The 25,891-nt window shown below is 43.2% G+C and overlaps 1 protein-coding gene across 2 annotated transcripts; it reads left to right on the forward strand.

Moving 5' to 3' along the window:
* The first annotated feature begins 2,582 nt into the window (after positions 1–2,582).
* On the forward strand, positions 2,583–25,779 carry slc24a4a (solute carrier family 24 member 4a). Of its 2 annotated transcripts, none has more exons than XM_035533135.1 (17): positions 2,583–3,167; positions 11,804–11,911; positions 18,285–18,361; positions 19,051–19,125; positions 19,321–19,405; positions 19,498–19,601; positions 19,832–19,906; positions 20,431–20,456; positions 20,549–20,602; positions 20,837–20,982; positions 21,911–22,080; positions 23,061–23,208; positions 23,753–23,919; positions 24,152–24,266; positions 24,365–24,477; positions 24,609–24,674; positions 24,769–25,779. In XM_035533135.1, the coding sequence occupies exons 1-17, from the start codon at positions 3,050–3,052 to the stop codon at positions 24,919–24,921; spliced, it is 1,800 nt and encodes a 599-aa protein (XP_035389028.1). In that variant the 5' UTR covers positions 2,583–3,049; the 3' UTR covers positions 24,922–25,779. The 2 variants fall into 2 exon arrangements, with proteins under 2 accessions (XP_035389028.1, XP_035389029.1); XM_035533136.1 differs by having other exon boundaries at positions 20,837–20,922.
* Positions 25,780–25,891: the final 112 nt, after the last annotated feature.

Below are 25,891 nucleotides of genomic sequence, written 5' to 3' on the forward strand. Positions count from 1 at the left end.
TACCCCCACCCAGCCCCTTAGATGTGCACACACAGGCTCCCCCCACTCTGAGAATTCCCACTGCTCACATGATCCTGCCTGCAGCCGTCCGGGTAGCAGGCCCAGACATCTGGGCACTGGCTGCACACCCATTCCACAGCCTTACTGAAAAGCTCCTCAGGGAACTTCAGCATTTCTTTCTACCACAATACAGCCACTATGCAGACTACAGTGAAAACAACTGACTGACCTCCCAAATGTGCTTCAAAAAGAGTGTTTTAGCCTTCCTAGGGAGATCAGTGTCAGGATATGGAGATAAGGGTACTGTGTTGACCATTTAAGTGATTCAAAGACTTTTTTTTTTTCATTTATGATCAAAGGAGGTTTAAGAGGGAAGGCCGTTCAGAATCCATATAGCCTACCTCACATTCTGGAGAACACTGAGAGTCACATATCACGAGATGATAAAGTTCAAGGCTGTTCTCCTTAGCAGCAGCCACACTGCTGTTCTGCTTAAGAAATATTCAGTACTGCCCTCCTGACTGTTCTCAGTACTTTGCCTTCAGCTTGTCATTAAGATATTATTACCCAACTTGGAAATTATGTACATGTACAACAAGTTCTTACAATGGGTGATTCTGCAGCTTTTGAACACATTTTGTTAAAGTGTGTATAGATGTTATTATTCAAAGTCACATTGTTTTCATCACTGGAAGGAAATCCCTCTCTGTTGCTTTGCATTAACATTCAAGATGTGATGCACTTGTCAAATATGGGAGATGGCAGGATAAATATACTAAATGCACACCGAACGTAATTACAGACATGCATTCAAAAATGATCAGTGCCCTTGTTTAAATTTATATTTACATTTACAGCATTTGCAAGACCTTGGAAGAGCAACTTTCAAATGCTGTTGTCTCAACGAATATGAATCAGTCCTGTTTTTGTTTTTATTTAGATAGTAAGAAAAGAGTGAAGAGTAAGAAGATGCAGGACTGGGCTCCGTGGTTGCCTGGTAACAGGTCATGTTAGGAGAACTTAGTGAGCATTATGAGGAAAGACCAGTCATCTGATTACTGATGTCGAGCTTGGCAAATTCCTACATGGTTCTGTGTGTGTGTGTGTGTGTGTGTGTGTGTGTGTGTGTGTGTGTGTGTGTGTGTGTGTGTGTGTGTGTGTGTGTGTGTGAGACAGAGATTGAGAGGGAGAGAGGATCTGAATGTAAACCTCTCTGCTAGACCAAAAACTTAATATTACATGAGTTCCTCTGTGGAGAACAAGGCACCAATCCAGAACAAATTCCCTGTGTTCTCCTTCTTCTTCCTGTGAAAAAATGCCCTACATTAGACAGGTGGTTGGTGTGTCCTGGTACTGAATTCTGTCAAGTTATGAGAGAATACAGATAATCCAACTGTGCTTGACGTATTTGTTACCTCACAAGTTTAACAAAACAAAAAGGTTTGCTTATAACTATGTAATTCCTTCTCTCATGCATGTGTACATCAGGAATTGTTTTTACTTAATCAGCTGTTTGTTTGTTTTTGTTTTATGAAAGCGCTGATTTTAGCAGCATTATTTTCTGCGTACCTGTATTTTCATCTGATAAAATGAAAGACAAAATCTTAACTTTGCTGACGAGCATTTTCCACCCCTTTGTCTTGTCAAAAAAAATGTTTGTTTAGATATTGTATTAGATATTGTCTAATAGTCCCAGGAATGCTGTGACACTTTCCCTTAATTATAAATGTGGTCTAAATTAAATTTTCAGTGGTGAATCATAACTAGCGTTCTTTAAAGTCTATGTCTATGTCTATATCTTGTCTTGGTTGGGCAAACCTGCCATTAATGATACTTACGCTTCAATATCATTTATTTGTGTTATTTCATTTACTTCTGTGAAAGTTCTGATTCTTCCAGTGTTATTTTTTACCACACCTGTATTTTATTCTTTAAAAATTAAATAAAATAACCATTGTTGTACCACACAAAATCTTGAGACCAACATTTTCTCTCATGTATCACTGGAATTAACTCATTTCCAAGATCATAGATATTATCTCGTAGGAATGCTAAAACCCATAACTATTGATAATCCTTAATACAATTTACTAAATAAATAAATAATTAAAAAATATATATCTTTAGGCCTAACCACATTTTAATAAACCCAAAACATTTCAAATTAAACTGATCCTAAAAATATCAGACAGAGCTCAGGGGTCTCAGTGTTATTACAAAACAAACAAACAAACAAACAAAAAAACCTGGAATTGACACGCAAGTTAATCATTAAAGATAAGCTGTATGGCGTTTTCAGAGTGTTTCATGATTTGAACCACGTCAGCGACAAAGAATTAACGATACCGTACCGAATGTCACGTGCTTACGAGCGTCTCTCACGTGCATAAGTCCCAGCCTAACGAAAAGGCGCAGGGAGCGAGCGCTATTCTCTGGAACTGGAGCGAAGCTTTTCCTAGAACTCGTCCAGTCACGCTTATCTCAGAAGATAAGCGGTGATTGAGGGGGAGACTGCAGATCTGCATGAAGAGATAACATTATAAAGTGATTAGTTGGACTTCGCTAGAGTTCAGAAAGCCTAGTAGGCGACAGGGTGCTGTCAGGGACCCTCATTTGGCAGGTGGGCTTGTGTTCACTGGAGTGGGTCTGCCCCTAAATCACAAACTCCCGTCAGCAGAAACAAATCAGGACAGTGTGCGGTTAGACATCAGAGCTGATTATAGCTACGACTACACACACACTCTCTCTCTCTCTCTGTCTGCGGGCATCGCCTTTTTAACCATCTAACACCTAGGACAAAACGGACACAAACACACATGGGAGCCGTGTGCCACGGTGCCCGAGCTGTGTTCTGACAGCGTTCCGCGGACACGTGAAATGAGGAAAGCATCCCGCGGCTGCACGGCGTGAGACCAGATACTGGGCTGAGTTGGTGACATCCCAGGCTTCTGCTGCTCCTCTTCGGTAGCAAACTACGCGGCCGAGGACTTCCCTGCCGGAGCAAGCAACCTGGGCGCTGGAGCAGAGGCGTTCTGTATCGAAGAAGACAATGATCAGCAAGGTTATCAAAGTCCGCAAACGGAGGGAAATGCTTTGGGTGCAAGTGTGCTTCATCTGCAGCGTGCTGCTGACGGCGTGGAGCTTGTCGGCGCTGCTCTCTGATACAGGTGAGTGGTAACCGGGATAATAGTGCGGTGGTACGCTGGGCGGATGCTGACATTTCGCAGCAACATCTTTGCGTTTATGAATTGGCAAACTGTGGACTATTGTTCAGGACGGGTCCACGCGTTTACACTTAAACGAGGCACCAACACAGCGTCACCTTCCCGTGTTGGGACGGCGCCCGTTGTTTAATCGCTTACGCTGTGAGCCGTGCTCGGACGCCGCAAAGGGATGACATGAAAACAGTTTGATGCAAGATTTTGAGGAGGGGAGTGCTCACCAGCTGCCGCCGGTGACTGCACACCCCATCCGTCCTCTACACCGTGCCTGGGCAGAGATGGCTGGGTTGTCTTGCACGGTTCCACGTCATCAGACGTGCCCGGCTAACCGGTGCCGCAGTATGAAAAGCGACGTTGATGTCTCCACGGATCCATTGCAACCCCTGTTCTATAGTCATCTGTTCACTTGGCCAGTGTACATGGTTACGTTTACGGCATTTAGCTGACGCGTTTATCCAAAGCGACTTACAATTCCGACTGAGTACAACTTGAGCAATTGAAGGTTAAGGGTCTTGCTCAGGGGCCCAACGGTAGCAACTTGGCAGTGGTGGGGCTTGAACCAGCAACCTTCCGATTACAAGTCAAGTACCTTAACCACGGTGATCTCGTTAGATCAGAGGACGAGCAGCGGAGTGTAGCCTGTGTTACTCTGAAAAAGAATGTAGTTAAAATAGGCCACCAGGGGAAAAAAAATTGTAACCTTAGCATCACAGGTCAAACAGGGACACCATGGTGCCACAAACCACTGGCCAGCTACAAGTTACACCTGAATTAAATAGTGTAATATAGATATTATAATGTATTATACTACGTTAAGTTTTCTTTGAGCCAGATGTAATTGTGATGCTACAAATTATCCCACTGATTCCATATGCTAGGTTCCACTGATTAGTAAAATCAGCTTTGTACCATTGTGAAAATGGCTACTGAAATGTACTGAGTACTAAACCGCAAACCATTAAGAACATCTATGTGGATTTCTAAATATTCATTTATGATAGCTTAGAAATTCTGTTACTGTCAAATTAGATAAATATAGTTGTCAAATCTAGTTGGGCAACAAAATATTTGTAAATTGTATCTTGTGTTTGGATTTTTAAAAAACATTAGTTGAACACTTCTCAGGCTTTCTAATGCTTTTCCTTCTGGACATATGGAAATCTCAGAAGTGCTTGTGCTCCTGTGAAAAGCATTCCATAGAGTGTGCTTTGTTTTCTTTAAGACAGATTAAATTATGGTGCTATAGAAAATGCTATTAAAATAACCAAGGTTTAATATAAATCTTATTAGAGCAATAGATTAAATCCAATTGAAACCTTTTTTTTTTTCTTTGATCTGGTCTGAGTATTTAATATGACAGCGCTGGACAATCTTTGAAACATCAAGCGCATTTCAGACACAAACTGACTCCTTCCACTAGGAACTGGAGGGTAAAAAGAATTATTTCAACGGAAGGAAAGGTACACTGATCTCTTTGCTCTATTTTCAATATCAGTTGTTGGCCTGCTTCTTTGTCATCTTGCTAATTATTAATTACATTAAAGTTACAAAAGTGATTCTATGTGTCTTGATATCACACTGACAATGATGAAACGTCTGTACTGTACACATAGCCGCTATGTTTACGTGTTTACGTGTTAAAATTTGTGAATGAAAGCAGAGACATCGTTGAATATGGACACACTGGAACGGCAATCCCGTTCATCCTCTGTGGCTTCAGGCATGGTCGAAGCAAAGAAATGTAGAACTAAAGAGAACTGGCAAACTAAAATGGAACACGACAGAACTCAGACTAAAGCCAGAATAAACACTGGTTTGGCTTTTCAGAGTTGCCAAAATCTACATGACCTGAAGGGATTAAGGAGTGATACTGAGTTGTCTTTTTATTGCTGAACGGGCACATTATATTGGTGGTTTGCTAGCATAAATCCACAATCCAGTTTTCAAATTTTCTTACACATGTTTTATGCAATTACTTATTTCAAGTGTAGAGGCTGAGAATTCCCCAAATTTACATAGTGCAGTGTTAATTATATTTTTAATTTGCTTTCAACAGACATCAGGAAACAGTGCTACCTTGTGGCTAAGCTGTATTAAATTTAACATATTGTATTTATATAAAATCCACATGCATCCATTAACTTACGTTTAATCATCATGCAATAAAAGTATTTTAACAACATAAAATCAACAAAACGCAATAATGCCGTATGTTATGACTGCATATTACTTAAAACAATTGACTTTGCAGGTAAACAGGTACAAAAGCTTGAACACAACCTTTCACAGACTTGGCATTAATAGCACTCATAGACTTACTATAATAATCTATAATTCTATGAACAACTGTAAAAGGAAGCAACTTACACACAAGTAATGAATGAACATGTGTAATTAATAGGAGAGCATATTCATCTCCACAAAGTTTCTCATAGTAACTACATTTAAAGCACTTTCATCCTACACAACTTACAATTATAACTGAATACAACTTGAGTAATTGAAGGTTAAGGGTCTCAGGGGCCCAACAGTGGCAACCTGGTGGTGGGGCTTAAACTGGCAACCGTCTGAGTACTAGTCAAGAACCTTAACCACTGAGCTACCACTGTCCCTGACTAAAGCATGTCATTCACATGATTATCCTGACCAATCAAGTAATGTCCTTCTTATCATCGCTGCCCCCAAATTTACAAAGTAATTTAGAAAGTAAATTTGACTATTGACTTCAGAGGAAACATGCAAATGGAACTGAATTCAAAAGCCCCTCTGCTGCTAACAGGACTGTCCTCAGGACCATCCTGGTGGTGCTCTGAAAGCCAAGGTTGCGTGAAGGGCGGCTTTCAACCTTTGCATCTTCTGCTGTTTTTGCAAGCAATTGTCTATATAGAAACGCTGTTCCCCTGCTGTACGCACACGATCTCCTTCCTCACTATTGCCTAAGACACATTTTTTTTGGTGTGAAGGCCATACAGCAGGGGCTACACGCAGGGCAGTTGGAAGAACATGCCACTGAGAGTTGTTGACCAGGGCTTCATGATCCACGTCCCACCAATGGGCCCTGAGCAGGCGCCTGTCGAATTTTATGGAACAAACATTTAATGTCTTTAGCCAAAGCTACCATGTGCTCTCAAAATTTCAATAACACCCCAAGGAGTTTTACCCTCCAAAAAGGCATTCATTCAAACTACTTGCCTGATACTGAAATGAACAATTAAAAGCTGTTCTGTGTTTGCCATTATAGGTCACCATGTGTTGCAGAATACACCATGACTCAGGAGACTATGTGACAGCAGTGGAGGGCACTTTGGCAACATATCCCATGTTCTCTAGTTAGAAAATCTTAAACATGGCAGTTCCTTGGGGGATTTCAGCAGATTTCATCTGCGGCAGAGGGATAGCATCCTGGAGAAATCGATCCACCTCTTCTCTCTCAGTTCTAGACTGGAGTAAGTCGATAGCCTCCTAATTGCATCTGGAAGGAGCAACCTCCTTCTCATGGCAGTATGTGCAGTTGCCAAAATTTATTAGAATGCCCATGCATTTCTATAAAGGGTGATGCAAGAGATGTGACAAGACATTGTCGAGGAGGTAGCTGATTTTTGAAGCTTTGTTGGTCCTTCCAAGGTCCAGCCCAGCCTTGTTCTTACAGCTACAGCCAATGGCCCTACATAAGTGATTAAGTGCTGAAAATCAGAGCCTGTCAGTAACAGTGGATAGTTCCTGCAATGTAGGGGAATTACTCAGAGGTATCTGTTTTTCTTGGAACATTGGCATAACGTGTAAATACTCAGCAGGAAGACACCTTCTGGTCTATATTTCTTCATGGGCTGTAATGCCAGAGACAGATTGAATGTTACCTTGGCTCCAGAAATGATCTGCAACTCATTCTTAACTCATTTGTCAATGAAAGGTCTTCTGGTTGGCCAGTCAATTCCAGCCTCCTTGCAGCAGCATGAAGTAGCATGGTCCTTTCAGACTCTTTATCCAGAATGGCATACGCCATCAGGGAATGTGTTCCATGCTGTATTTAGAACCTTTGCAATCTTAAGAAGAACATTGCTTCCATTGCCTGGCCTGTAAAAATACAGGGTCTCAGTAGATGCCATCAACACTGCAGTAAATGTCTCGCTCTCACATGATGGTCTAGAGTTGAGACCATGAAGAGCAGTTAAATGCCTGCCATTGCAGGACTGACACATAGCCTTCAGTCTACATTACAGATGTTTCTGGCCAAATCTACTTGAAGTTCTTTTGCGCTCAGGTTTTTCAAAGTTGTTGCACAGTTTGAATGTTAGTTGTTGTTACAGTATAGACAGTAAATCTTACCTGTCTCTGGTGACTTATTTTCTAGGTGTAATGCTGCTGGCCCGAGTGCCGCAGGGCTACCCTCGTTCGTGTGAGACATTTATTAACATAAAACACATAATACATAAATGGCACTCATATAAGACGTCGACAGTGAACATCGTTATTTAAATATTAAACAAAGTACACACTAACATCAATGGTGTTCACACACACACACACACACACACACAGACGTTACTGGCTACAGGCTTTTTCCACTAGCAACTCACGAGAGACTTAGGTAGCCACAAAGGGAGCACACACGGACATGGGTTTAAATAAACACATTAACACTTAACAGCAAACCCTGTACACATATGTGCAATCCCTGGGGGCGTGGTTACAAAACAAATAAACACCATATATATGGGGATCCCCCCTGCATGTGGCGGGCCGTACCACGTGACTTCTGGGGGAGGGGCCATCCGTGATACTAGGGACTTAATTCCTGAATTTACTGTGGTAGGGCAGAACTGTTGATGTTTGTAATGCCTGTCTACAGCCCCTTTTCTTTAGCTTCCATTTACCTCTAACTTCTCCACTTTCCACTCAAGTAACTTTCATGTCAGTACCCTGTACCTCTGACTCAAACTCAAGCCCGTCTACAGTAAGAAATTTAGCAGGTTCGGTAAAGGCTGTCAGTGTGGGTGGACAAAGTTAGCTTGCATGCCATAAGGCAATTTAGTCAGAAGCCTTGCAACATACGACCCACAATAAAACTCAGCAGCTCCTTCCTGTCAGGGCAATCCTCAGATTCCTTGTTTGCAAATGCCCACTGTGGACATCATATCTTTCTATCACCTCAGCTATTCTTCTCAAAGACAGCTTATGTGTCTCTCCTTAATGTTCACTCAAGGAGTGTACTGGATCTGTATATGGATACTGCGAGCTGCAGAATCAATGCACAATCAGAATAGCCTGTTCAATTCTCAGTTGGTCTATTAAAATCTGATACACAAAGCCTTCAGTAGCATCTTCTGGTGATATATTTTCTAAGGCTAGCTTTTTCTTGTGTGTCGTCAGTAGGGAACATAATGTTTAGGGCGTCCGTGTGTTATTTCCCTGCTTGTTGGCTGGTCTGGCGGGTTGCTCTGCTGCATGCTTTATCTTAGTTTGTGCTGGTCTATGAGGGTGAGCATCAGCATGGAAGGACATGATGATGCGGTTTGATGGTCGGCTGCTCCATCTCTGTGCTCGTGTCAGTGGAAGATGCGCCTGCCACCCGTCCACGTTTTCTGCAGCGTCATTACTGATGTCCGCTTCTGATGGAGGAGGCGACGTGTGGAAGGGACATGCTGCAAGAGCAGGATGTAGCATAGGCACAGATGAACGTAGCACTTGAATTGGACATTGCCTATTAGTAGTTGAACATGGTGTTGCCATTGGCAAAGATTTAGGGAGTAGAACAGTTCTTTTGGTCACACATCTGTGGGGGAGATTATGCAGATGGGGTAAGGGTTCTGGCCATCAGGAAACAGTGCCACCTTCTGGCTAAGATGTATTTACTTAAAAGTAACATAAGGCGTTCATTTGCAATCCACATGAGTCATTCAGTAAATGTGCAGTTATATCAGAATATTATGATCGCCTACCTAATAGTGGGAATAACTGCCCTTGACTTGGATGACACTAGTGAGTTGTTGGGGCATAGACTGTATTAGTTCACAGAAGGTATCCGGAGGCACACGTGCCCATTCTAACTGCAGCAGAGCACCGAGGTACCTGCTGATCCAGGTGTTCCCAGATGTGTTCCACTGGATTGAGATCAGGCCAAGAAAGGACACCGAAAGCCACTGTCATGCTCCTGAAACCACTCATGCACCAGCCTTGCGCGTTGAGGTTGGGCGTTATCCTGTCGATAGGTACCATTACCATCAGGGAAGAATGTCAACATGTATGGGTGCACGCGATCTGCTAGGATTGCCAAGTACCCATTGGCGTTCAGACTCATGCAATGGTATTAGTGGTCCAAGATCATGCCAGGAAAACATCCCCCAGACAGGTACACTGCCACCACCAGCTTGCGTTTGGCCCACAGTTTTTTCTGAGGTGGTTCTCATGCATTTGGTGGCATATACACCCCTGTCCATCCACTTTAAGCAGCACAAACCTGGATTTGTCCAAAAAGGCAATGTTTTTCCAATCCTCCACTGTCTACTGTCCACTGTACGGTACTCCCATGACAATGAACCTTGGTTAACATTGGTGCCTTGACCATACGTCTGCTTCACAGGTCCAGACATAGCAGGGTTCCTCATTGCTCCCGTCTTCATTACAGAGGTTAACTGTGGCGTGTCGATTGCTCCCCTCTGGCATCAGTGACCACTAGGGCACCACTCTTATTGCCCCTGGGACACACTCAGTTATATATTCACCTTCACTATAGCGGCTCTAAAACATCCGATGAAGTTAGGGGTCTCTAAGATGCTACAACCCTTTGCTCATTACCCTATTATTATGACCCTTTGGACATCAGTTAAACTGTCGCCTTTGCTCATGACAGTCATTTTGCATCCTGATACAACTGACTTGTGTGCTTGTTTATTTATGCAGCAAATGTGGCATCTGTGACGTCCCGGGCCAGGTTCATTCTAAACCAGGAGTGGTCATGATATTCTGATATGACTGTGTAGTTTAACACCATAAAACCAACAAAATGCAATAATACTCTATGCAGTGATTTCATAATATTACACAAAGCAATGACTATGCAGACAAACAGGTAGAAAGGCTTGAACACACAACCTTTAACAGATTTGGAATTAATAACACTCAATATGCCAAGCAGTAATTATCTATCTATCTATCTATCTATCTATCTATCTATCTATCTATCTATCTATCTATCTATCTATCTATCTATCTATCTATCTATCTATCTATCTATCTATCTATCTATCTATCTATCTATCTATCTATCTATCTATCTATCTATCTATCTATCTATCTATCTATCGGGTTTCCTTACCTAAAAGGTTGCATGGTTTCATTTTGTCCTTCTATTACATGGCAAGACCTTTGCATGCAGCAAAGTTTCCAACAGAACAACCATAAGCAATCAGCAGGGTGTCATGTGGATATCTGGGGGATATAAAATTACAAAAATGCAGGGAAAAAAATCATATTAGCAACTTCCAGTATTCATGCAAAAGTACACAGAGATGTAAATAATAAGTGTATTTGTAACGTGAGGAGGCTAAGCAGGATGTGTGGACGAGTCACGTAGAACAGACACGTTTATTCACACAGAGCACAAAGACTACATAGCACATACGCTAACGTAATGTCAAACACAGACAACAGAACAATAGGGGTTTTTATACACTCGTAAATGATGAACATAATTACAAACATGGACGTGGCCACACGAACGAACACACACACACACAAACACACGGGAAGACGTGGGAGGAGGGGCCGTACTGTGACTGTATTTTTTGAGGATGTTACAGGTTGTGAGATAATATGCATCACATAAATTTATCATACAGTTCCCTTTTCTTTTAAATACATATTCATATTCAAATAGTCTGCTGTAAATATATCTCTTTCCAAGTACATCAAATAATCGAACATTTCAGTTACATTTTGTTATTGAAACTTTTACATAAACTATTACACTCACTCTTCTTGCTTACTATGTCCTAAATCAATCTGATGTTCACTGTATTGGTGTCGCTAGTTCTAAACAGCTACGTGACGTCTTATTTATAACTTATTACCACAGAAATCTTGTTCACACATTTTAGACTTAACAGTGGTTTTGAAACTCCATATGCATTCCCATAACTGGATTTCTGTAAAAGGCCCCACTACACCCATAAAATATTCTGAATTTGCACTTTTATTTTATGGACCTTAACTATACAATAAAATTTATAATAACATATGTCTTTGGAAGTTATGTTTCATTTCCTGTTGCTGTTCGGTGAACCCAAGCTTTTCAGAGGACTGTAGATTTATGAGTGAATGAGTTAATATGCTTTGATTCTCAGTTATCGGATCGGGCATATGCTCAGTGCCTTGGGGCAGCACCACGTTTATCCACAGAACCAGGATTAAAATCAGTGAGGAGAAAAAGAACCAGCGCTACAGTCCAATATAAACATTTCACAACTAATGAAAACCTCCACAACTGATTCTTGATTGAATAATTGTACATGCATAATATATAAACCGTGTGTGTGTGTGTGTGTGTGTGTACGTGTGTGTGTGTGCGTGTATGTTTGTTTCAGGTCATGGGGTTGTGTTGCAAGGGGCCCCTGCTTCACCCACGGATCACCTGGGCCGACGACTTATGGCCATTGTGGAAGGCAATGGCACCCAGAACTGCACTGATCCTGGTAACCCCACACACGCAAACTCATTTCAACCTCTAGCCCCAACAAAACCTATTATTATCCCACTGCATCCATTCTATTGTGCTGTGGTGGGATTGGGGTGAGTTCCATTTCATTTCTGCCACCCCAGGAGACTTGATCAAATTTAGGTTTAAATTCTATTTTGCAGTTACTTTAAAAACAGGCCACCAATGGGTACATTTGGACTGTGACCTCATTGTCAGTGCCAAATCAAATTAATTTTGAATAAATTGAACCCTTGCCTTATGAAACTGTTCAAATGGCAAATTGAGTCATTCCCTGTCACAGTTGGATCCGGCAGTCAGTCCTTGCAGCGAGGGAGCTGGTCTGCTGAGCAAATGCGATTATGAATGAAAGATTTGTGATCATGGGGAATGAAATCTGCCGCCAGCACTTTGGCCTCATGCTGGCTATAACTGGAAGCCCGGTAGCTATGTTTAGGCATTCTTTTTCTGTAACTCTGCTGTGACCTTAACGGTATCAAATGGCTGTTTCTCAGTTACTCACCAAAAAGAAAAAACAATGCAAACCCAGATGCTGGGAGAAGGTATGGAGGGTTGTATTACACAGTGAGACCTGGAGTCCTGGATTCTGGAGAGAGAGACTGCTGATGCTGAGGCAGCTCTCATCTTCTGTCAAGAGCTGTGGAGCGTCCCTGTGCCATGGTACAGAACCATGGAGCATTTGGGGTTGTATAACTGCCTGCATCAGGGACCGATTGTAAACATGATAGAGTCTGCCTCTCATTTTGTTGATGAGTGTGTGTGTGTGTGTGTGTGTGTGTGTGCGTGTGTGTGTGTGTCTGTGTGTGTGTGCGTGTGTGTGTGAGATGCTGAGAGCACTGCCCAGGTGTCAGTCTGATCTTACACAGCAGTAAACCTGTCAGAGATCCTACTCTCACCGCTCCCAGCTAGAGAGTGTCCTTTCTTTGTGTGTGTCTGCTTGTGAGTCTTCTGTTTTGGGGTCCTGAAAGCCACAAGAGAGAGAATGAATGCCAGGGAGATGGGGACAGGAAGGAGAACAGGATGAGATCCTGCTGAACTGAAGGCCAAATAGAAGTCATTTTGCCTGTCGTAACTGAGAAACATGTGAATGTGTGTGTGATAGAAATATCTCTGAATAAATTCCAGGGCCCAAAATATCTGTTCCCAGCACTTTTTGTTGTTGTTTTGGTCTATGACAAGTAAAATCTTTCAAACTATGCCATGGAACAGTGATGCAAAACACACTGCACAGTAGTTTAGGTGTCAAGCTACAAGCCAGCAACCTGTCAGCGTGGCTGTTCATAGTTCCTGAATTCAAGACACTGACAGGCCATGTGGGTTCCGTGAGACTCTTAGCTGCAAGAAGTGCGTCTGTGAAGTGGTTTAATTTGTTTGACACCACGATCATTAATGCAGAAGATACTCAGTGGTGGTTTTCAGCAGAATGAAAAGGGCTCATCCTTAGCACGCATAATAATGAAGTTAATGTTGTCCTTCTGCCAGTGACTACCTCTTTGTTATGGTTTTTTGTTTTTTGTTTTAAAAAGTACATTTGTCTGAGCAGCCACCAGAGAGCTGTTGATGTCCCAGCTTTTTGAGGTTGTATGCACATTTTGGGAACATTTTCTGAGATGGGTTTCTGAGATGTCTTTTTGTTAGTGCCAGGGGGTTGTTGCCATGGTTAATGACATTCCAGTGATACAGCTTTGTAATATGCTGAAGATCACTGAAAAAATGTCATAATTATCCAATAGTATGGAGATTAGTACAGGATTAAACAGAGCCCTCGATGGTGCTGTGCTGTGCAGACAGGTTCTCCTTTCTTTGGAAAATGTCATGTAGCTTTAAACAATATAAACAATAGTCTATAGTGAGCTTACGTAGATGAGATCTGGTACAGACACAGAAATAAGGGCTACATAGCTTTTAAGCCTCCATTGTAGTGGACCAGTAAAGGGAGCATCAGTAATTTGCACCATTCTATCACAGGAACCAGCAAGAGCATATTAAGAGTTGTACTGCAGGGGCCAAATCACCTTTCATAAACATAACATTTAAAGAATCATAAATATTTATGCAAAAAAAATCTTTTCTTCATTTTCTGCATTTCCACACTAGCCAATTCCCTGACCCACATCCATGACTTAATGCCTTTTTTCTTCCATCAAAACCCATTTAGATTTCAGTGTTTTGTACTGGCATGAAAGATTTGTTTGTTTGCTTGTTTTTTTGTCTGTTTGTTTGTCTTTTACTTTTCTGCTCATCTGTTTGGTGGGATCCAATGAGCATTTGGATCATAAGTAATGATCTGTTTCAAACTGTTCAAATTAAAATGGGCCAAAACGCTTGAGAGAGAGTGAAATGGTGACAGGAGCCGAGACGAGTAATGAGACGGTGAAAGAGTTGATGAATGTCTTTACATGGAGAGCATCTACTTTAGGGCATGGTTCAGAGACGACAGACCTGGGTTTATCGTTGAAGCTCTGAGTGGCATAATTAAGGTTGTGTTTTTCAGGAGGTGCGGCTTGCTGTTTTCATTCCTTTCACTCCTAATGAAAGTACATGCTTGTTGCCTTTCTTTTCACCAATAAAGGTCTAGTTAAAACGATAGAGTTAAGAAAGGTGTGAAAAGTAATTAGAGAGCTGAAATGCACAGTGTCCACAAGGGGAGAAGGGGGACATGGAAAGAATTCTTGCAGACCCGCTCGAGGTTTACCCTGTAACAGCAGAGCCATGGGCGGAACCTCCGGGTGTGCGGCAGGACTGTGGGGCTCCGGGCTAACGGTGGCCGTCGCGTGTTGCGGGGAGATGTACTGATGCATTAAACGTTTTTATTGGCTTTGGGTGAGCTGTGGAAATTGTGGTAAAATCATTTAAAAAGAGAAGCTGTTCTGATGGTGCACTTAAGATGTTTAAGCAAGCCGCTCCACACACGCACACACATATTTATATAAGCTAAGTTGTAAAATGACCGAGTGAATGCGGTATGTAAGCTTTAAGGCGCCCTTGATTATTTATCTGTGCTTTTAGAAAATAGGTGTTGTGAAGACTGGAAGGAAAATGACTGTTAGGTGGCTTTTGGAAAGTCTATTTTAGGAGACAGGTTTGAGTTTGCCACCTACAGGCTAAACCCGGAATGTACAGATAAAATGATAGCAGGTCAGAAAAGAGCTCGTTTACATTCCTGATTATGATGACTATGTCTTCGTGCTCACAAACGTTTTGTATGAACCCTAAGAGCAACAGTCAGCAACACAACCTCAAATGGCTAATGTTTAATATTCATCGCACCTCTCATAACTATATGCTCAATCACTGGTCCTCGCATCTCCCGTACTGCAGAGGACAGAAGATGATGGATTAGGTCAGTGTTTGACAGGGGACATAAAGACAAGGACAGTTTCTTTCTCTCTTTTTCTCTTTGTCTCTCCTTTCTCTCTCTCTTTCATTATCTGTTTTTATTCCCATCTCTCCCTCTCCCTCTATTTTGTCCCTCTTCTTTGGTAGTCTATCCCATAATGCTTCATTCACACAGGATGATTAATGCATTGCTGTGATGGTTTAGTTGCCTGTCTTCTGGGAGAGTAGACCCACATGGAAAAGCATGGTGTGATTTTACTCAGAGCAGGGAAAAAAAATAGCCCGGTAAACAGTGCAAGTCTGTGACTGTGGGATTATTAATTATTGATCCATGCTACAGCTCATGAGCACTTGAGTCGGCTGCCAGAGACATGAATGTGGGGGGAAGTATCTCACACGGTTCACAAATGGGAGGGTGAACCCCAGCAGCAAGATTGCTCAGGTCAGCTCCAGGGATGACATCCTGGGCCATATGCTAACCACCTGTCCGGTCACGGCTTATTGGGGACACCTGCACGCGGGGCTGGACCAGACCTAAGGGCTCTCTCATTGCAAGGGTGCATGACGCGTGGAGGTGATATCGGAAATATGTTTACAGTTGCTGTAAAGTCTGTTGCTGGAGGCGAGTGCCACATCAGCATTCCAAGTGTCCTGTTGGGTTTAATGCATTGCTGTTTAACTGCTGGCTCCAGGCAAAAGGACCTTGGCACACCAGACATTACTGATGGCATCTGAATGCACTAATATCATTGAAAACAACAGCTAGCTTTACCTGTGGCTATGAGTGTATGATGATGTATGCGAGTTTGTACTTGAGTATATGGGTACATATAAAATGTGTGTGTGTGTGTGTGTGTGTGCGTGCGTGTGTTTATGTGTGTTTGTATGAGATGCTCCCATGAGATCCTCTTTCTCAGGGGATGATCTTGGGAAGTCTCCTCTCCTGTGTATAAAGGGACGGGTTTGTCGGTAAGTACAGGAATGTGATCGGCGAACCAATGGCCCGCCACCGCTTTGATTGATGGAGTCTGTCCTGCTTGTCCCTTTTGCTTGTAGCACTCCGGAGGAGGTGGAAACTGAGCGCACCACACTGCTATCGCTGTTCCTGTTTTAGGACTCGTCACTCCTTGATGACAGGAACTCTTAGTGCCACATGCATTAGAACCATTTGCCTTTTAGATGAGTTTCATCATTTGAACTTCGAAAAACACTAGTGCATGTTAATTTATTGGAGATGATGGGTAAATGCGTCACAGGCCGCACCGAACCGACAGCGGTTGTCCGTCGCATGCGGAACATCAGATGGTGGTATAGGTTACCTGCGCTCTAATAGTGCTTTATTAGCTGAGAAATCTAAGGCTTATTGCAGGTTTAGTTTTGTGGGCAGTTTTGTGCATGTGTTTGTGGCTTATATTTCTGCATGTGCCATTGCGCAGTCTCTACATTCTTTCAAAGCTTCTCTCCAGTATACCTTTGTGGAGCCATGGGAAAATAGGACCTGCTATGGCCTATGATTGCCTGGGTGTCCTTCTTGTGAATGAGCTGAATGCAATTACTCAGTGCTCAGTGTATTTCTCAGCCTGTACACCAGGATCTAGGTTCTGATGTGCATCCATTTTCTCCTTCATGTGTCAGTCATGGCTCTGTTCTGCACTGGAGCCGCCGTGGTGCTCTGCATCGATCCACTCCCACTGCACAATGAATCGTTCTCCTCTTTACTTTTTCTTTTACGGTGCTTATTCATCTTTTTAAGTTTTAACTAATTACAGCTCTTACACTGCAGCCTGTAAGTAATCTGACAATAAAAGAACACGTGTTGCTCTGGGTTTGTGGTCTAGTGCTCTGGATGTGAAATAATGACTAAGGAATTAAAGTGTGGACTGTCAACTTTAATTGTAGGGCATGCATGTCCATTAGATGAACCCTATATGACATGACAGCCATTTTTACACACAGGGCTTCATTTTAATGGAACAAAAGCAATTGGTCTATAGTCCCATTCTAGATTGCTATGTCTGTGCTGTTGCATCATAGGTTCAAAAATTCTTGTTGTGGCATCTGGAGTCTATTGTCTGTCAGCATGAGGATCAAAGAAATGTCAAACGTCAAAACCTGTAAACCTTGAGAACAGAACAGGAAGATTACAGTTTGCTAAATATATTTTTTTTATGAGCCTGTAGAATTCTGAAAGAAGAGTCGATACTTGATGTGTAACGAAAAGATGCATTAAGGAAAGTCTGAATTAAAAAAAAGTTCCGCTGATGATCCAAAGCTTAGCACCTTGCTGGTGAACGTAGCGGCAGGGGCTTGTGTAGCTGCCTGTGGAACTGCATCAAGGCTCTACATAGATGCTGCGGTTCCTCTAACAGGATTAGCGGTGAAGCATACAGCTTTACTGCTACGACCCAGCAAATGTCTCAAAACTCGCTGGACGGCACTGCGCCATTCGGCAGGACAGCAGTCTGAAACCTACTGCTAAAGCAGCTTTGGAGATATTCCGAGCAAAGAAATTTGAATGTGTTTGACTGGCCGAGTCAGTCGTCCGTCCGGAGCCCCAGCTAGCACGCATTTCACTTACTTACTGAAGGCAGGGGGGGGGGGGAACCCGAGACATGCCGGTAATAGACATGCGGGTAATAAACACTCTCCAGTTCAGCCTGGCACAACAGAACAAGGAAGAAACCTGAAGGCCACAGACTTTAGGTCGTCACTGGCTGCATACAGAGGATTTGCAGCCTAGTACTAAACATGACATTTTCTTTAATGTTATTTTAATTTGTTCAATTACTTGTGGTCCATTAAAATGGGAAATAATGTTCTAAATGGGCTGTGATTTCTCTATGGTTCACCCAAAATAGATGTAAAAACCCTCAAATTAATTCTGACACTGAGCTTTGTGGTTACTGTTTCTTTTGAAATCCAGGAGTACCGTGTAGAGAGGCATCGGATAAAACTTGTACCACATAATAACTAGTTACAGACTGCACTATGCATTTCCATTCTCTCTTCAGCCATCAATGAGTTCCCTAAGGATGTGTTCACCAACAAAGAACGCACACGGGGAGCTGTCCTGCTACACATATTAGCGGTAGGAAAACTCTGTATGTGTGTGTGTGTGTGTGTGTGTGTGTGTGTGTGTGTGTGTGTGTGTGTGTGTGTGTGTGTGTGTGTGTGTGTGTTTGTGGCTTCTTCAGCTAGAATAAGTGGTTCATCTCTGACAGTTTTTGACTATAAATAGTTTGTCGGTTCTTAGGCATACTCTGAAACTGGTCATAATATTTATGATGATAACAGTGCATGTGGCTAACACTATTATAAACACTACTGCTAACTGCTTCAGAATAAAAACATCAGCAACCCCTAAATTGTAACGCGGGGAGGCTTGGCAGGATGCACAGACGAGCCGTGTGACACTCAACGACATTTATTGAGAAACACGAAAGACAGCGTAGCGCTCAGGCTATCGCAAGGTCAAACACCATCATTATTCACATCATTCACTAACAATACACAACAAGGAGCAGGTGTGAAACACAGGGAGGGCGTGGCCATATGGTTGCACGAACACACACACGCACACACACGCACAGGGAGATGTTTGGAAGGAGGGGCCGTACCGTGACATAAATAACTAATAATAAGCTGCCTCCTGAGGACAATATATTAATACTATATAAAGTTTTAAGTACTTTAATATGTAAATAATGTACCTAGCATCATACATGCATATTTTTTCTTTCTTTTTGGTTATATCACTCTCTTTTCTTTCTGCTCCAGGCTGTCTACATGTTCCTGGCTTTAGCAATAGTGTGTGACGACTACTTTGTGATATCGCTGGATAAGATCTGTGAGGTGAGGTCTGAGTTCCAGATCTGGAGCTTGGATTCTTTAATACCCGATTAAAATGGCTTTGCCACGTGCCTACGTCCTCACATAGCCCCAGACCCGGGCTATCCTTGCCGTGCTCCTATGGATCATTCTTTATGCTCTTTTTTTTTTTTTTTTTTTTTTTTTTTTGAGAATTTGTATGCTTCTCTTGTCTGTCAGAAACTACATCTGAGTGAAGACGTCGCTGGCGCGACCTTTATGGCAGCTGGAAGCTCAGCCCCAGAGCTGTTTGCTTCAATTATTGGTGAGATGCAAACACACACACACACACACACACAGCCGTATGAGCTTGTGGGCATGACTGTGGATGCCTGCTGATTGTTTTGTGCTCTGCAGGTGTCTTCATCACACATGGAGATGTGGGAGTGGGCACTATTGTAGGCTCAGCTGTCTTCAACATTCTCTGCATTATTGGTGTGTGTGGCATCTTCGCGGGGCAGGTGTGTGTGTGTGTGTCCATGTTTTTCGAGGTGTATTCATGCTCTCGTACCCTTCTCATATTGTTCCCGGTTCACCTGTGTGCGCTGTGCTTCCTGTCTTTCTAAATTGCTTTCAAGTCCGACAGAGCTATTAGCAGTAAATGTGTAATTATAAATTCTGTGTAGTGTAATGCACAGGCCCACTGTGTGACATGAGCTGCCTTCAGAAAGCTCTCCTTTCTATCCTGAAGGTTGTCTGCCTCACCAAGTTTTCTGTGTTTCGAGACTCCATCTACTACACTCTGTCTGTCGTAGCACTCATTGCAGTAAGTATGAGTTCTAATGCATCTTGTTTATTGGAAATGTGTTCAGCAGTCTTGAGACTATAAAGAGTCACAGCGCTGCCATGGGGTATGTACAGGATGAGGGTTTGGCTTCAATTACTGACCTCCAGTGGCAAGATGACACCAAATGAACTTTCATAAATGTAATGATTATTTAGAATTGTCCTCACACTTTTTATATTATATCATAGTTTATATTATAATTATAGTATATTAGATTATCCTTAAATAAATGAATATTAATTGTAATAAACGTAAAGATAATTTATAATTATGTAACACAAAGTATAAAGAAATGATGGCACATCAACGGTCTTCCTGAAATCATCTTACCTTTTAAGATGATGAAAACCGGCAAAATGAAGCTTCTCTTGCTTCATTCAGTTCCTCGGTATAACAAAGGGGTGCAGAACGTTTGCATGCAACAAAAAAAAAGTTAAGAAAGAAAGAAACAAATAAACAAAAACACTTATTTCCGTTGCTCACTGGAGACCTTTCTCTTTCAGTTCATCTACGATGAGAAGATAATGTGGTAAGCGGCAGCCACGTGGCAAAAGCAGCGTGATCCTCGTTTGTCTGGTCTGGTTTGGTGGCGGAATCGTAACCTGTTCTCTGCCCCTGCAGGTGGGAGAGTCTCATACTGATGCTCATGTATGTGGGCTACATCGTAATTATGAAGTGAGTGCAGTACAGACTTTCAGCCCTTTTTTATCTAATCACACTGGCAGTGCAAACATATTGCCACCATACAGAATATAGTATACAAGCCACAAAGTGTCAACATTAATGAACCTTTATTAATTTATTGCGGCCCAGTATATGGATGTAGAGCAGTGCAAACATATGAATGAATGTAGTGGGCTCAACGAAAATAATTTTTATCGGCTTCAGTCGGAGTTTTGTTTGTTTCAGGTTTAACTCCAACTTGCAAAGCTACTTCTCCGGGAAGGATAAGGGTGTTGCCAACGGTAACGCGGTACTCGGCGAGCTAGAGGATGGTAATGAAAACTATGAGCAGTTTTGGGACGATGATCCTTCGTGCCCGTTACTCGGCGAAGGTAAGGGTAACTAGACAGGCTTCTCCCCTGCGCCGGAACCCTCAGCTCACGCCTACGTTTCTGCTCTGCTCTACTCAACAAAAACAGCCGCTTCGCAGCGATTTCTCTCAGCACTAACCCCTGTCTGCCGTCCATGTCCTGCTCGCTCGGGGAGCTTGCGCTTCACACGCTGACCTTGGCCGACGCCGGTGGCGCGCGACCCACTGCTCGCGTGCTAGCCAGCCGCTGTGCGCCCGCTGCTCCCGTCTCGCGGCGTGGCTCTCTTGTGTGCCAGAGCGCAGTTCCAAGCCACGCACTTCCCAGTAGCCCCGCACCGAAGCCTGTCTGTTTAGCCTTACTAAACTCACCTTGGCCTCTGCCTTCCACCACCGATGAGTTGTGTGCGTGCGTGTGTGTGTGTGTATGTGGGAGGGGGGGGGGGGGGGGGGGGGGGGGTTATATCATGCCCTCCAGCCTCTTTTCACTGCTTCAGTTTGGTGTGACTCGGAAAGAGTGGTCCCACCCGGAGCTGGATAAACTGACCACCCTTTTCCAGGATAATTAGCAGACTTTAGTCTTTAGCATGGCCCAAGGAGCTCAAACTGACCAGTTTTGGTAAATTAGCTTAGTAGTATAGAAGGAAGCTTGTAGAAGCAGATGTAGCTATGATTGTGTATGGATCACAGATGTTTAACCCAATACCTAATACAGATGTTTAACCCAATAACAAATTCTTGTCATTATATTCCACAGAGTAAGTGTGAATGCTAAGAACATGAATAAACAAGCACATTGGTCTGCACGGACCATCTTAGAACCATTTTCAGTGGAAATCCTTTCGTTTTCGGCCTATAGTTCTGTTTTGTTTACAACTATGAAACGCGGGCGCATGGCCGTTGTGCCGGTGTACACCTGCATCCATTGACTCCCTCTCCATGTGTGCTCCCAGTAAAGCCCAATAAGCTGTATTCCCGTGGGTCTGTGGTGATGGTGGATGAGATGATTCACTACAGCCCTCCGACATACCGCTTCCCCGAGGCCAGCCTGAGGCTCATGATGACCAGCCACTTCGGGCCCAAGACACGTCTGCGCATGGCTAGCCGCCTCATCATCCACGAGGTGGGCGCCAGCCAGAAGGCCTCTCCCGCTAACCCGAGCTCTTCACCACCGAGGGCAGGCTGTGCCACACTCACCCAGCAGGTCTTCTGGCAACAAGGACGAAGAGAATTAACTAGTTACTATAATTATCCACACACAGCCGTCGAAAGAATGGAATTTAAGGTTGATTCAGAGGTGGCACCATAGGTGATGAAGTAGAGGGTGAAAGGAAAGATTTTTCCATACGGTAGAGCATGGGATTGGACATCAGCCCTCAGGCACACAGTACTGTTGAAAGCCTACAGGTTGCCACGGTTGTTTCAGTTATATGCGCTGTTGTTTGCGGTGTGGCCCTATATTAAGTGTCTGGGCCAATGCAGCAGTCAGTATCCCAGAACTTGGGCTCTGGGATAACTGATTAACCATAGAAGTAGACTAGGTGTGCGGGTTCTGTCATCACTCTGATAAACCTCAGTAAGTAGATTAGGTACATGGGATCTCTGATCACTAATTTAACTATATAACAATCTCCAAAAGAAATGAGTCTGCAGTAATGTGACATGCAGTCTCAAAAAAAGTGTGAATCAGGCAAAAGTGTAAATTGTCTGAACTACCCATGAAAACAAGCAGTAATAATTTATATATCAGCCTCACTGTGCATTACTCAAAAGTAAATATGAAAAAGAAATATTCAAAAATAAAAAGTCAACACTGGAAATTAATTTTTAACACATTTTGAGAACTTCTCAGAAAAGGTTATATAACAAAGTACAATACTGGATTATTTGATATAAACATATGTTCCATTAAAATTTAAAAGCAACAAAGAAAGAAAAATATTTCAATTAAGATAAATGTCCTGATATATTTATGTGATATTTTTCTACACTAAAAGAACAAAAACTAACATCAGGCTGTTAGCTAGTTGCAGAGTAACTATTTCCAAGAGAGCAGAGTTTTTGAAGCTGCTGTTTTGTTCCCGTGCCTGTCTGAGTGTATAGCAGCAGAGGTTGATGCAGGCGTGCGGCGGAGTGGACACTACACTGGCGGCAGATGGGAGGCCTGATACTACCGAGAATGGCAGTGTGCCAGAAATCAAGCTGACTGGAGATGAGGAGAATGAGCTCTCATCCCCCTTCATCATGCCTGGTGAGAGGGCCTTACACACACACACACACACACACACACACACACACACACACACACACTGCAAACCACAGAGTTGCCACAGCTTTAAATTGATACCTTGAAATTCATTCATGGTTCGGTTGCTATCACACCACTAATAACTAATCAAATCTAATTAGCTTTTGAATGTTTTGATTTTGTATTCCTCCATATAATTGGCTGGGACGTTCCAAGCACTTGCACTGCTGAGTGGTACAGCAATGGGAAACAGAAAATCCCTAAAGAAAACCATCCCGGCGCTTATTGTTTCAAGATTATCGGCTTAATGTTTATTGACTTGACATTCATTGCCAGCAGGTTCCTGGCTGTGTTTTACAAACAAAGACATTTCATATAAACCAAACACTCTTGCACGGTCACAGCAGTCACCCAATGTTTAAATGCATCTTTATGAAATGTTTTCTGTGCGAGTGAATCTGTGGGTTCAAACATTTACTGTTTATTGTGAACCACACGCCATGCAGCACGGTGACAGAGGTCCCATACTATCTTAACGTATCTGCAGGGGGCACAGTGGACAGAGTGAAGTTTGTGATCTCGTGGCCTATCCTGCTATTGCTGTACTTTACTGTGCCCAACTGTGGCAAGCCACGCTGGGAAAACTGCTTCATGCTGTCCTTCTTCCTGTCCTCTATGTGGATAGCCGTCTACTCTTACTTCATGGTGTGGATGGTGAGTACAGGCCTGAGCACTTTGTGTTAGTTTCTGGTTTTAGCTTTATGTGTTACTCTGTTCAGCACTCTACATATTCTCTCTCTCTCTCTCTCTCTCTCTCTCTCTCTCTCTCTCTCTCTCTATATATATATATATATATATATATATATATATATATATATATATATATAAAATAATATTATTATTATTTTCTTTTTTTAATTAAAAGTGTCTTTGTCATCATGTGCAGGTTACAATCATTGGATACACACTGGGAATCCCTGATATTATAATGGGTATCACTTTTCTAGCAGCTGGCACCAGTGTTCCTGACTGCATAGCTAGTCTCATAGTAGCTCGACAAGGTACTAGTTTTATGCCTTTTGTTTTATTCTCCAATGATTCCTGAGCTGATTTTGAGTATTTATAATTTGCGTGTGTGTGTGTGTGTGTGTATCTGTAGGCCTGGGGGACATGGCTGTCTCCAACACAATCGGAAGTAACGTCTTTGACATCCTGGTCGGTCTCGGCGTTCCCTGGAGCATCCAGACAATGGCTGTGGACTACGGTTCTGTGGTACCTGCCATTCGGTCTCGCCGTTGCCTACATGCACGCACCGTTGGCGAGGACAGCTGAATGGAGGCACTGCTGTGCTCCCGGTGCAGGAGCTAAATGATGTAAACCCTGTCTCTCTGCTCTTCTCCCAGGTAAAAATCAACAGCAGGGGGCTGGTGTATTCCGTGGTGTTACTCCTGGGCTCGGTGGCCGTAACCGTAAGTCAGAAGAACGTGGGAAAAAAAAAGCGCACCGTGAATATGTGGGTGCCACGTGCTCCTTCTCCAGTTCACACGCTCTGCTCTGCCGTAGCTCCTGGGGATCCACGTGAACAGGTGGAGGCTCGACTTCAAGCTGGGCATGTACGTGTTCACGCTGTACGCCATCTTCCTCTGCTTCTCCATCATGATCGAGTACAACGTCTTCACCTTCATCAACCTACCCATGTGCCAGGAGAGCCTCTAGGTTCCCCGGCACGTAACCGAACCGCTTCCTGTATCAGACCCTACAGCGTGCATGCAGTTTCAGACAGGATTATTTGTCAGTTTTAGACTGTTTTCTTTCACTGCAGAAGGCTGTCGTCTCCCACAGCAGGTTCCCTCCACTGTGGAAGAATAGGTATGACCTGCATTTTCTATAAGCCTCTGGGCTACCAAGGAATCAGGCCTCCCTCTTTAGCAGCACTTCCTTTGACTGGGCAGCCCTCAAGAGGTGAATCCAGGACAACCATGAGCACACTCACAAATCAGCATGGCGTGTATATTTGGTTCCTAAGACTGGGGCTGCTCACCAGAGCAATATGAATGCATCATCTTCTACAGATTGTCTGGTTTTGTATTCCTTGGAGAGTGAATATGAGAAGAAAAAGAACACGTTGCACTTTAGACGTAGGGTGAACCCTAGGTTACACCATGATTGCGATGGGGAATGATGCCAGCTCTTTCCTATTGTGGTGCAATAAGAAGCAATAAGGACAGAGGCAGGTTGATGACAATAAAGGATTCTCTTTGCTCTAATGTCCGAAGGCATATGAGATACACTGCAGTGTTACTTCACTGACGGCCTACAGCAGCACGTATAAAAAGCAATGCTGATCTTGCCTACTGTGATTACCCCAAGCATATGTTCCACCTGTTTTCCCCCTGCTCAGAGGGAACAGACATCAGGAGAGCTCTTCACTGCCCCCCTGTGGTATGGAAGGTGAGGCCAGTAACCGTGGCTGACTTCCTGATTTTACATCAGCCACAAACGGATTCTTGGTTTAACCAACAGCGACACACTTGTTGTTTATGTGTAAATGTGACATCAGAGGCCCTCATATGAACTAAAACTTCTTTTCAGGTGTGGGGGAGGGGGAGTAGATACACATCCGTGACTCAAATGCTTTTTTTTTGGGGGGGGGGGGGGGGGGGGGGCGTTCACGCCATCTCCGTTT

The sequence above is a fragment of the Electrophorus electricus genome, chromosome 13 (assembly GCF_013358815.1).
Source record: "Electrophorus electricus isolate fEleEle1 chromosome 13, fEleEle1.pri, whole genome shotgun sequence".
Taxonomy (NCBI): Eukaryota; Metazoa; Chordata; class Actinopteri; order Gymnotiformes; family Gymnotidae; genus Electrophorus; species Electrophorus electricus.

Coding starts and splice junctions, on each gene's coding strand:
- slc24a4a (XM_035533135.1), top strand. CDS start 3,050: ATGATCAGCAAGGTTATCAAAGTCCGCAAACGGAGGGAAATGCTTTGG. Junction 19,907..20,430: donor CTGTCGTAGCACTCATTGCA/GTAAGTATGAGT, acceptor TTTCTCTTTCAG/TTCATCTACGATGAGAAGAT. Junction 24,675..24,768: donor TGGGCTCGGTGGCCGTAACC/GTAAGTCAGAAG, acceptor GCTCTGCCGTAG/CTCCTGGGGATCCACGTGAA.